At 44.0% G+C, this 12386-nt stretch overlaps 4 protein-coding genes across 4 annotated transcripts, besides 1 other annotated feature; 1 reads left to right on the top strand and 3 right to left on the bottom strand.

Moving 5' to 3' along the window:
* Nucleotides 1-605: 605 nt before the first annotated feature.
* Nucleotides 606-689: a sequence feature (Short protein (PUMCH_000644, WPK23405.1) was converted to a misc_feature.).
* Nucleotides 690-1955: 1266 nt separating this feature from the next.
* Nucleotides 1956-2924, bottom strand: PUMCH_000643 (uncharacterized protein; the record flags this gene model as incomplete). The annotated part of the gene is made up of 1 exon (XM_063019721.1): nt 1956-2924. The coding sequence occupies one exon, from the start codon at nt 2922-2924 to the stop codon at nt 1956-1958; it is 969 nt and encodes a 322-aa protein (XP_062875791.1).
* A 391-nt stretch (nt 2925-3315) lies between these two features.
* Nucleotides 3316-4332, bottom strand: PUMCH_000642 (uncharacterized protein; the record flags this gene model as incomplete). Its single annotated transcript, XM_063019720.1, has 1 exon — nt 3316-4332. One exon carries the CDS (start codon nt 4330-4332, stop codon nt 3316-3318), a length of 1017 nt encoding a protein of 338 aa, XP_062875790.1.
* A 1932-nt stretch (nt 4333-6264) lies between these two features.
* On the top strand, nt 6265-8631 carry PUMCH_000641 (uncharacterized protein; the record flags this gene model as incomplete). The annotated part of the gene is made up of 1 exon (XM_063019719.1): nt 6265-8631. The coding sequence occupies one exon, from the start codon at nt 6265-6267 to the stop codon at nt 8629-8631; it is 2367 nt and encodes a 788-aa protein (XP_062875789.1).
* A 1665-nt stretch (nt 8632-10296) lies between these two features.
* PUMCH_000640 (uncharacterized protein) lies at nt 10297-12051 on the bottom strand (the record flags this gene model as incomplete). The annotated part of the gene is made up of 1 exon (XM_063019718.1): nt 10297-12051. One exon carries the CDS (start codon nt 12049-12051, stop codon nt 10297-10299), a length of 1755 nt encoding a protein of 584 aa, XP_062875788.1.
* Nucleotides 12052-12386: the final 335 nt, after the last annotated feature.

Below are 12386 nucleotides of genomic sequence, written 5' to 3'. Positions count from 1 at the left end.
AGGACCGCTCGCTGAAGAGCAACACCATCATTGAGGCCAACTACAGAAAATGGCTTGTTTCAGTGAACCCACACTGAGTGATTGGGTTTGATGGAGTTGGCTCTGGTAGTTGCTTCACATTTAGGGAAGGAAGGATTTTTATACGGTATTCAATATAGATTATAATATTTGCTTCTACTGTAGAATGTGTTTGATTGTTTTTACTTTTTATTTTTACGTTTTTGGGATCGCTTTGGTGTGGAGAATTGGTATGGTGATTAGTATTAGTGCAGAACTGTGGTAAATTACTGTGGCTCAAATGAATTAGAATCCTGTCACTGCTGAGAATCAAATTTGGCAATGACAAGAAAGTTGCGATTAAGAATATACCAGTGAAATTCTCCAATTCTTGTCAGTTTCTTTATGCACGATTGAATGAATTCAATCTCAAACGACTTCTAATACTACACTATTACAATTGCTAGTACCTCTAAAATACAAAGTTTATTGTAGTGAGGGTATTATTTCACATGAGAATATCATTTATTGCACTGACTATCTAATGGCCTGCGGCCGGTGTCGGAAAGTCGTTTTTATTTCGCTATGGGATCATAATCTTTGACGACTTACTTCAGCAAGTCGATGAACTTACCACCCTCCTTGAATCTTGGGTGTCTTGGGTCGTTGATGAACTCGTCAGAGTCAGTCATGGCGTATTGGATCTTGGCGACAATAGGGGTCAAGATCACGACTGAGGTTAGTATAAATCTGTAGAGAAAGGATGTGAAGGATTGAATTTGTCTGGAAAGGTCCTGGGAATATCGAGAGCAGATATGATAAACAGTAATGCCATGGAATATGGAATCTCCAAGTGTCTTTATGCGGGTCTAAAAGACGCCAATATTAGTGTTTTTCAGGCCAGAGAAACGCGCTGAATCTAATACATATGCTGCGCCCCACCTCTAATGGTGCAATAGAGTAGCATATACCGAAAGCTTTCGTTAAACGAGTCTCCCTTAACTTCACCTGTGTATTCTAACACTTTACACCACAGGAACACCAGGAAGATGGCGGAATTAGCACAGAAGAGTTTACATCAACCCATCATGGTATAAGATGCATATAACACTGGAGTTTATCTTTTCCGGCTCCTTTAACAGCAGAATTCAATGGTTGAAAACACACACATAAACCAAGCCATTCTCCCCGAAAAATGGTCAAAAAAAGCACGGAAAACGTCGAAAAGAAATAACTCTCCAATCAGACAATACTACCAATGCACAAATGAGCATTGCTATCACTTAACCGCGTGAATAGACACACTGGGCTTAGAGCGAAAATTCCAAGAAAAGCTCAACCAACACACACATAATCAATATACATACAGCCAGCAAAGAAAGGCCACAAAGGCTTCACAACAGGGGTAGGGAAAAAACGAACTCCGGACATTACTGAAGAAGAAGTGGTGGTGACTGTCGATGGAGGGTCGGTCGCACATGAGTTGGCCAATGAACGGATGGACATGTTCTGTGCAGGTATACTAGCTATGAGTAGTAGTAATAGGTGGATTTGAACAGTAGGTTGGGTTGAAAATATGTAATTTTGATAATTTAATCTCTGTTGAATTCTACGACATGAATCAGTTTTATTTGGATTCAGTTTCATGCAAGCGTTTATGAGGGATGTTGGCTCTATTAAGGATACTTGTACAGAGAAAGAAGTTGTAAAAATTCATGGGGGACACAGATTTCTTGAAAGTGGCCTCTGCAAATGATTTGGTGAGTTCTCAAAGTGTCATTTCCCAATACACTTCTTTGAGTGTTTGTAGAAACGTCACAACAGAGATGCCACTGGCAGTAAAAAATTACGAGTTTGATCCCAGAAAATGATCCCCAAGGAATTGATATCCTTGGTTCTATAATTCCATCGAAATGACCGAGTTTACTGATATTTTGTCGAGTCCTTGGTGTAGACAACTAGATTAACCCAGTTATCTCATAAATCCGAATCTCGGGAGTCCCCTTTCGAAACCAAATTGGCATCGCACTATTGTGTGGATCCTGCAAAGTCTCACGGATCCTCCAAGTAAACATTTCTTTAAGTTGTTCTTCCCAAACCCGGATGGTTTCGAGATTTCTGACCGTTGCCGCAATCAACACCAACTGGGTGCCTCGTTCTAAGAAATCCCGAATAGTCTCACATAGTAATGGAACGACCATATAATCGTAAGTCACATCAGCTCCTAGAACAATATCGGCTTCTGGCAAGAACTGCGCCGCATCAGGCTCTAAGTCTGTGCTGGAGCCCCAAACCAATTGCTCCGAATAAACGCCCACCGAGTCTAGATCGTTCAATTCGAGAGCTTTTCCGAAACTTTCCATTAGTGCCGCATTGCCGTCGGTAGCCACCAAACTTCTGAAGTCAAGGACGTCCCGGTTTTTGAGAAGAGCTAGAGAAACCAAGCCAGTCCCAGCGCCCAACTCCAAGACTCTTTTACCATTGAAATCAATATTCGAGGTTCCATTGTTGAGGTAGTTCAGTAGATACAATGCGGCCTCCCATGTTCGGAGTCCAGTTGTTCCAGCGCCTGAAATAATCCTAGGATTCTCCACAATTTTCACCAGTAAAGACTCACCCACAGAGTATTCCAATAAATCGTAGAAAGTTGGCAGCTCCTCCTGTGCTCCCAATATGACTGGATCACAGTATATCTCGTAGAAACCACTATCGACCTCTCCAGATGTCTCCAATATGCGGATATATTTAGAGAGGAATTTTTTCACATAGAATGGGTTGGACAGCATCACATCACTCAATGTTTCTAGTAGCGCTTGTTGTGCTTCTTCGGTGTGGAGTTCTGGGTTAGATTCGACTATGTCCATGTAGTCAACCGTAGGAACGCGCATGTTGATACACGATCTAAGAGATTTGAGAGTTAACGACATCTCTGTTTCATTACTTTCTTGGTTTTCGGCAAGGTGTCTAGATGCTCTAATGATATTCTAGGATGGAAGAGATGTGGGGCTTTAAGGAAATTAAGATGATAAATGAAACAACTAGCGATTCTCACTGCAAGAATAGATCGCAAATATTTGGAAATAGTATTGGTTTTCTTTTATTTTTTGCTCAATTATCAATAGACTTCCGTTGACAAGGTTTACGTTGGCGCTGAAAGCAGTACTCTCATTGGAAATACAGTAGTTGATGCATAATATTTATTTCTAGAATATTTGGTACTCTTTATGATCTTCTCTCGATATGTTGTTCACTCAATAGAAGATATTAGTAGATGTCTGAACATAATCCGCTTGGATTGAATTAGAATCTCTTGCAGAATCAAACCACAATAGTTCCAAAAACGCGAACACGCTTAACACCTCCATCTGGAATGATGGTCACGAGAACGTGAGTGAATGCAGCTGAGTTGGTGATCTCATATTCGTGCTCCTTGTCAGGACCGGTCTTGCTATCACCAACCAACTCTTGCCACAGGCTAGAGTCGTGAGCAGGAGCAGTATCACCGTTGAAACCCTTAATGTTCACCTTTTGTGGGAAGTTACCTCTGAAATGAGCAGTGTCGATAACAATGCGCTGAATGCTAGTGGCAGCACCCAACTTGACAACAACCCAGTCAACATGGCCGGGGGTTCTGGATCTCTTGGTCTCCCAACCGTCAGACATATCGTGGCCACGGCCGGGCAAAAGCAAGTTGTCGGCACTACCGAAATGCTGGTCAGAGACACGGACAGCCACACCACCGTTCTTCACAGAAGCCATGTCGAGCACAGTAGAGACATCCTTCGGGAGCACAGGCACCACAGTACCGTACAAGCGGAAACGGGCAATACCTCCATCTGGGTACATCTTCAAACGGAAATGGGTGTAGCTCTCGTCGGTGAGACCCTCGTCACGCACGAAAAAGTGTCTTTGCAGAGGTCCACACTCAGTCTTGGCGATCACTGTGGTCCACTTCAACAGAGCGCTGGATAATTCAGCCTCGTCAGAAACATTGACACCCTCAACAGAGATGTGTGGAGCATGGTTTCCGTTGAAAAAAGCCGTGTCCACCTCACATCCGATGATTCTGGCGGAAGCCACACCTCCACGGAAGACGACCCAGTCTGCCTCTTCAGTGTTGTGTCTTCTGGTCTCCCAGCCATCGTACCAGGCACCAGCATGGGTGAATCTGGTGGCATCTCTAATTGGAGGCTTTGGTTTGATGAGGTTTTCTGCAGCAGCGAACCATTCGTCTGAGCATGAGAGAACAGCACCGCCAAGTTTCTCACCTACAACATCGGTGTACTTAAGGACGATGTCCAGGGTAAATTGGTCGAGATTCAAGATTTTAGTCATGATTAAGAGAAATGTGTTTTGCTATCTGGGTGGTGGTAGCTGTTTATCAGTGCTTGTAGATAAAGTGAAAATTATGTGACTCTGAGTCAAGTAACAAGTCAAGCAAATATAGTGTGGTCAAGAACGAACGACACAAAAAGATAAGATATACAAATAAATGTGCAAATCTAGTCACGAGATCTTATTTTGCTAGGAATCCCGGTGCCTTATAACTGTTTCTGAGTGCAAAGCCCGAGACCTTTGATTCGGCATTCACCGATTGATAACAGATAGCCTGCTTATAGTGCGGCGCCGCTACGGGCCGGGAAGCAGGAAAACCGTTGGGGATGGTTGAGCAAGAGGTGACGTAAAATGCTGGGGAATTTAGACATGATACGCGAAATTAAGGCTTTCTTGGCTCATTTCATTGGGTATTTGTAAATTTGGTCCAAGATTTTTGGTATCTTTTTACTTAATGAACTACTGTGGTAGATGTGAAGAAAGGGGATAATGAAGACTAGCCGCCAAAATGGTTAAAAGTATTAACCCTATGATGTAGGAAGTGTGTAAATTTAAGACAGATTTTTCTCTGTGGCGATGAAATAGGACTTAGATGTTGTGACAAGAGATTTTGGTGAAGAGCCATGGTATGCTGTAAATGGTGTTTCTTTGAAAAAGGCTGAGGAAGTCGAAGTTCATTCTGCTAGTATCAACATCGAGTTTTATTAAGTTTTGTTTTTTTTCAAACTTTTTTTGGCGTGTATTCGGAGAATTTAAAGAAGTCCCGATGTATAGGAGATCACATAGACAAAGTACACTCAATATCGCGAGAGGTGAAAAAAGCGGAAACTTCACTGGCGACATAAATCCAGAAAACCGGGGCCATGATTTCTCTCTTTTTTTTTTTTCTTTTTTTTTTCCGCCCATTTCCAGTCCCCAATTCATCTCTTTAATGACCATCTTCACTCATCAAAACCAATAACCAACCAGCACCAAAGTCCTCACAATCCCATCCCCTCCTAACTAAACTCTAAATCATTATCCCCAAACGAATTAAATTCTCATAATCAATGAATCAGATCAGCCTCCAATAGTCCTTCTCTCTGCACCTCACCTCACCCAACGGCCTCTTGCCTAATCCGCATAAAACAATAACAGCCCATTTGGGTGCAAAACAGACCCACGCCAGATCCACAAAGTGCAGAAAGGGCCCCTCATGCAGAACACAGCCAATCAGCTTGCGCCCTGAGCCCCGTCTTCCTGCAACGTTCATCTGTTTTCCTGTCCCTAGCATTTCACCAGAGCCTTCATCTCTGTAATCTGTCCCAGGGTAACTTCGTTAACCTTTTGCTCTTCAGGAGGTCACCACACTCGCTATAATTACTGCTTACCCTTAGTGCTGACGGACCGAATTTCACGCTCTTTTCAAGTGAATCTGTCCACTAACTTATCCAACTACACGTGGATTGATCCTTCCACATTCCCTCGTTACTTACCCTTGGTGACTGGTTCAAAGTCCCCTTCATAAACAGCTTTTCAGAAAGGAAAATAGAATACGGAAAAGAATATTTAGATTTTTGTCATCGATACATTTTCGTCTCTAAATTAACACTCCTTCCTCTTCCACACTCGTTATTCCCTCACCCAGTGTTACTGTATTGCCTCATCTGTGGATCCTCCATACTACAGTGGTCTTTGTATACACACAGCAGACCCAAAAACAACTACACTCTTTTTCCCTACGCCTCCCCGCCATTCCTTTTCCATAACCCATTCGGCTACCACTTATTGTCTGCAATTGTTGCGCCAGTCTCCTATTCCATTGATCTCCTTTTCTGCGCCTGGTTTTGTCCCCTACACCCTTCCTAGTACAGAACACCAAAACAAACGGTCTAGCACAGAAACACGCCATATACGGACTCACACACTCTCTTCCTATTCTAATTCCCCATCATGGACAATGACTTCGCGCCAGTAAACATGCTAGCACTGTCAATTCTCACCCAAGGCAACTCCAGTCCCAGATCTCCCTTAAAAACGTCCACCATGTCCAATTCCAGCCCCCTTCGGGCCAAGCATGCCAAGCTGGCCGGTGCTCTGCTCTGGCCTACGTCTTCACCCACTAAGTCTGTCGATGACGCTGAGAATCCACCTTTTCAGACTCAGTATGTAGATCTCTACGACAAGTACACTGCATTGTCTCTCGAAAACAAACAGATGCAAGAGGAGCTAACAAAAAGAAGCGAGACCATAGATGATCTCAACCTGCGGCTCGGCCATACTGAACGTGCCTTCCGTCAATTGGAAGCCGATCATCAACAATCCCTCGTCAACCATGAGGAAGATATCGTGTGCTATCGCCGCTCGCTAGAAGAACTCCAGCGCCTGACTCAGCGCCGTCTTGAACAGGCCACCAAGGATATTTTGCATTCTCTGTCCATGTACCAGAGCTTAGACGAGAAATACGGAAAGCTACTGCGTAGTTACAAGGCGCTTCAGAGCAATCTAGAACTAGAGCAGAATCTGCGAGCACTTCTTATTGATCAAATTGAGCATCTCACAAAGGAGCGCGATTTCCTTTTGAGCCAGGTGGACTCCAATTTGTCTTGTGCTTCTGAGTCGGATCATGAAAGTCTTATCTACTCCAACAAACGTCAGCTGCGGGTCTTCGGTCCCAGCAGCTCCCAATCTGGTCTGTTGGGTATTATGCACGAGGGTCCTGCTGGTTCGGCATCTTCAAAGCCTGCATTGTCAGCTCGCGGTTCCCATTCAGATTCTGACGGAAGCGTCCATGCTAGCCATAATTTGAGCTCCTTTGTAGAACTCCCAGATGAGCAAAACTTCGCTGCCTCCTCGCCTATCAAGGATGCCTCTCTGAACAGCATTGAGGTCTCTCAAAACTACCAGTTTCCTCCGACATCGGACGAAAGCATTGGGCTCACATCAAATCCACATTCGACTATTCATCCATCTTTGACTAAGCCTAGATCAAGACAATCATTGCCCCCAAGAATTGAGACTCTGGTCGGACTCAATGAAGATAATTTTGTTCCATCACCCCTCAAACTCACAAGACCAAATTCAACCTGTTTGGATGGAGACCTATCGCTTTCTAACTCAGCCAGTGATCATCTTGGAAGAAAGCGGTCCTCATACCCAAAACATCATTCTCGTATGAACTCACTTGATATTCTTCCAATCAAGGTTGAGTTTGAGCTTGCACATGAGCAACCAAGATCGTCCTCCTCACCAGATAGGAACTATTTCCGGAATCTTGACAGTGTAGCAGAAGGTGAGATTGTCGACAACAGTCGAGATCTTGCATTCATGAAGCTCAATGGATTCACGGAGCCTAATAAGAGAGATTCAATCTTGACCACCTCATCGAAGAGATCCAGTTTGCTCACAGACTTCAATATACTGAGCAGTGACATAACTAAACTGGAGATCACTAAGCTCAAATTCGAACTACAGCTGTTGAAATTGCACAACGAGAAGCTTTTGTCGTACATTGGTTTTGAGTTGCAGAAGCAGAAAAAGAACATCAAAAAACTATCCAGCAAACAAAGACTCCGGCCTACTTCTGTTGAATACTCTGATGCCAAGCTCATTGAAAGACTGAAGGATATGCTTATTCATAAGAAGAGAGTATTAAGACTGGTATCAATCAACCCTATCTTGTCTACAAAGTATGATAGTTCTGGACAGTTGTTCCAGAGCGGAGTTGGTATTGGTCTTCTGAACATGTCGCCTCAAATTGATGATAACGATGAGTTTATGTTCCGAAGTCTGTTTATAGGCTCCCTTAAAAACGACTGCGATGACTATGGCTTTATGAACCATCAAAGCAAGCATAATCTGCGGATCTTATCTAACAAAGACCAGGACTATTTACATGAGACTGACGAAAAGCTTCTCAAGAAATACAAGTCTCAAACATTTCGCCGAGATCGCCAAGACACCGATGAAGACTCCTCAGATCTGCTTGACGAAGAAGACTTCATCGAAGATGATTGCGAGGGAGAGGTGGAAAAGTTTGATTGTGACATCGACAACTGGGAGACTAACAGTGAGCTAGGAAGCGAGAACAGCAGCGGGTCAGAAGTAAGCTATTCGCAGCTCAACCGATTCAATCAAATGAAGTATATTGTTCTAGGCAAAGAGCATATGAAGAATTTGAAAAGAGAAAGCAAGCGAAACAAGGAAGAGACGATGGTCGACGAGCATCTCAAGTATAAATTTCTCACGCTTGTTCTAGGGATCGTAGTTGTTGGATTCAGATTCACTTCACACACTCAACAGCAATTGCAAGGTGCCTGAGACTGAGAATTTATTAGAGTTAAATGAAGGGCAGAGCCACAGCCCTTGAATTTCACGACATTTGTATTATTATAACAGAAATAGAATCTTATTGTGTGTAAGCGATCCTCATTAATTGGAAGTCAGGTTAGACATTAATACTAGCGTACTAGCTTAGTGTTGCATATTCATCTGGAAAGATTGAATTGCTCTGAAATTAATCAAAACTCCTTTTTTCATTCGCAATGTTAAGTGGTACCGTGTATGCTTTTTGGCGACCTGAGCAGGGCCAGCCAATGATGCCGTACCACAGATCCAAACCTTAACAGAGAACCGAGAAGAACAATGGACCGACAATCTCCGAAATCATTTTCAGGGTGTCGGAACCGCGACTAGTAGAGCATTCGCTAATGAATCGCCGTTATATTCCTGTATGTCCAAGCCCAAATTATTCTAAGCGAGCTATCTCTTGCATACCCTTGCTGCCTCTGTCCGTGTTCGGCCTCCCAAAGTGGCAGAAAGACAAAAGAAAGACATTTTGAAAAAGTTACAAAGCTCGTTGGAATTTTAGTGGGAAAACCCGTATCTGCCAGTTTTTTTGCGGAATTCAATCTTCATTTCCTTCAACTTTTCTCCCCACCATCGCCGGCCCGTCGCTCCTTTCTCTCTTTGCCGCATTATCTCTCGCCTCAGTGGGACCACCCTGTCGCACCACTATGCAACCGTCCAAGGCGAAGGCATGGTAACGTTATCAGATGCGAAAAATATATAACGGGCGAGCATTACTGATAGTATTTTTTTCTTTCATTCTTTTCGCTGAAACTATATCCATATTTTCTGTGACTGCTTTCTGTTCATTGCTCTAGATTAAACAAGTCTTCTCTGTATAACTTGTACAACCTTCCATAGATCATATCACTGAACCTTCAAGATCTACAAAATCGATCCTGCCAGAACTTTTCAACAACCCTATAGAAAAGTTTTTGAGCTCAATTTGGAAACAAGTTTTGAGCCATCATCGTCAACCCTTTCTGCTAAATTTCGGCTGAGTTTCTCACAGGTCCGTTTCGGTGCGAGGAACGGTCTTATCTGTGTGCGGCGGTGCGCCTTAGAACCTTAATTCGGCCTGCCAAATATTTTGACATAGCAACCCCGGTTGATTATAAGTTTGGCCAGATTCCTTCTCAGAAGAAAAAAAAAATCAGATCCTATTCTACACCATGGCTCTTCGCAATTATTTGTACGCAAAGCATCTGGACCCTCACCAGGCGGCTCTCATAAGCACAGACACAATGCTAAAAAACTTACCTGCTGTCCCTCGTGGCGCCTGTTCATCTGGAAAGGAGTTGGTTATGGAGGATGGCTCGCGTGTTTGTCGGAACTGCTCTGACTGTCCAAAAAAAGCTGTTTCTGCCGTCGATAAACCAGCTGTCGAGGTCCATGTTGAGAAGGAGGTGTGCTACAATTGAGAGGGCCAACATGCATCTGGGCCGGTCCCATTATATCATGGTCACGGCTTTCTACCTCTTCTCCTTACTTTTTTTTTCTTCATTTTATCGAGCGCCTCAACTTTCAGGGTTTTGGTTGCCTCTTTTTATCCTACTACAATTTATACTATTGTCGTCAACTGACAAGCTCTCTCTTAATGAATATCATGTTATAATTATTGTAAATACGGTCCAAGCTCTATGATAAAAGAATCTTGTTCTGTTCCCACATCCTTCGCAGCTCCGATTTGTCCGTCCATTGACGTTCCTCGTTATACGAAGGGGTCTTGCTGGTGCCAGGACGAACAAATATTTCATCTAATCCGGATCTCTCATCTCGAGAGTTCGAGAACGGAGCTGCAATCGATAAAGCTGCCGGCAGCCCTGGGGAACTGATAGCTCGTCCTGCCACGGGAGAAGTGCCATTCTCTGCAACTGCAAGACGTGGAAGTTTGTGGATTCCTAGACGGGGAGGAGCTTCTCGCGGAAGATGCCGAGGCCCTCTTTGGCCGCGTTGAACACGATGAGGTGCCTGGGTGTGTGGTTGCCGATGGTTTTCATAAACCTGTTGTTGGAGAAGAAGTTGTTCTTCGCGGTTTCTTTGCTCAAGTAGCTCCTGTTGCTGGGTGAGAAGAGCCTGCTCTTCATAAACCTTCTGTGTGTGGTCTGCCAGATGACCCATATGTCTATGTTGCCTGGAAACAGCCAACGCGCGCGTCAAATCTCTGTTCTCGTTGTGTCGTCTAGAGTAATTCTCGTCTCTCTGGGAAATGAGAGTCATATCATTTCCTGTCTGCTGTGCCAATTCAATTGGCACGCCTCCATTGAAACGATGAGGAGCTGGTGAATGATCCGAACTGGAAAAGGATCCACTGTTTAAGTCCTGTTGCGAAAGGGCCGCCATGGAACGGTCAAGAATCTCCGATTCTCCAATTGCAATATTTTTATGATGGTGATGAGCAACAGAAGAGCGGCGTTGAAGGTCTTGTGCCTTGATGTAGTTTTCCTGACCCGACCGAAGAGATATGAGGCGCTCGCTCAAAAAGGAGTTCTTAAAGTCCTGGTACAATTTCATCGTCTGGGGGTAATCATACTGGTTTTTTATGAAAAATGGCTCAGCCACGTTCTCGATGAAACGCTCCATGTCAGCCAGCGTAAATGGATTTGCGCCAAGCTTGTTTCCGGCTTGCGTTTCGTACAAGCCCAGCGACAATTGACCGCTATCATTAGTCGGCGTTTCTGAAACTGAAACAGTGGAGTCCTCCAACAAGCGAGGGTATGGCAGGGCAAAGTTAAGGGACAGCTGCGGTTTGAACAGTCCTACAGGCTCAGGCGCATACTTCGTCCCCATATCAGCCGGATTAGAAGCGGAAGAAACTGCCGTGGTAGCAGAAGCAGCAGCGGGAGAAGCGGCAGTTGGGTCAGCCACTGCACCAGTTAGGAGCTTCTTGTTAAAGTTTAGAGTTGAGTTGACAGCCGCATCCGCCTCTTCGGGATCATTACCGATCTTTTTCAGCTTACAGATTCCATGGCGTTTCTTGAAATGGTTTAGCCAACCATGACTGAACAGGCAAAGTCGCTTCGGATTATCTACGCCAAATTGATGCGCGTACACTTGCCAGTAGTCTCGTAGAATAGGTTCTGTAACAGGCTCGCCTCGTTCCAAACGCTGCTTCACTAGTAGGTCCATAGCGCGGTTGATTTTCTCATACTTGAACTTTGTCTTACGTCTAGAGTTCTTCTGGAATTCGCCATCCAGCGCCTGGTACTGTTTTCTATACTCGTCTTCTCTTTTGACCCACTCATTGAAGGTCAGGGTGGAAATGGCCACCTGGTCTCTGAAGGCCTCGACAGTTTCCAGCTGAGGTTTATCCGATTGGTGGTAGAAGTCAAGGATCTTGATTTTCTGTTCTAGGGTTGCTCGTGGGAGTTTTGTTGGTTTTGGTTTTGACATGGTTCAACGGCATCAGATGTGCTAAGAGGTATCTATTATGTGTATACTGCGATATTATTGGTGGGTGTATTGGATAGGATTGAGCTGGAATGTCAATGTTGGTGTTTAGATGTCAAATTGCACTGTTCTGATGGAGTTTTGGTGGCAGTATAGATAGTAATTCTGAAACAGATAAGAGACACCACAATGCGAAATCAAAAACATAAACGACAAAGGGCCGAAATTGTCGTACAGTGAAAAAGTAGAAAACTTAACAATAGAAACTTGATCTGTTTCTTTTTTTTTTTTCGTTCGAGCTCATTCTTTTGTTTGACCTCTGGTTGAGTTCTGTCACT

This window comes from Australozyma saopauloensis, chromosome 1, assembly GCF_035610405.1.
Source record: "Australozyma saopauloensis chromosome 1, complete sequence".
Taxonomy (NCBI): domain Eukaryota; kingdom Fungi; phylum Ascomycota; class Pichiomycetes; order Serinales; family Metschnikowiaceae; genus Australozyma; species Australozyma saopauloensis.
Note: the sequence above shows the minus strand (reverse complement) of the source record. Positions and strands in the feature narration are given on the sequence as shown.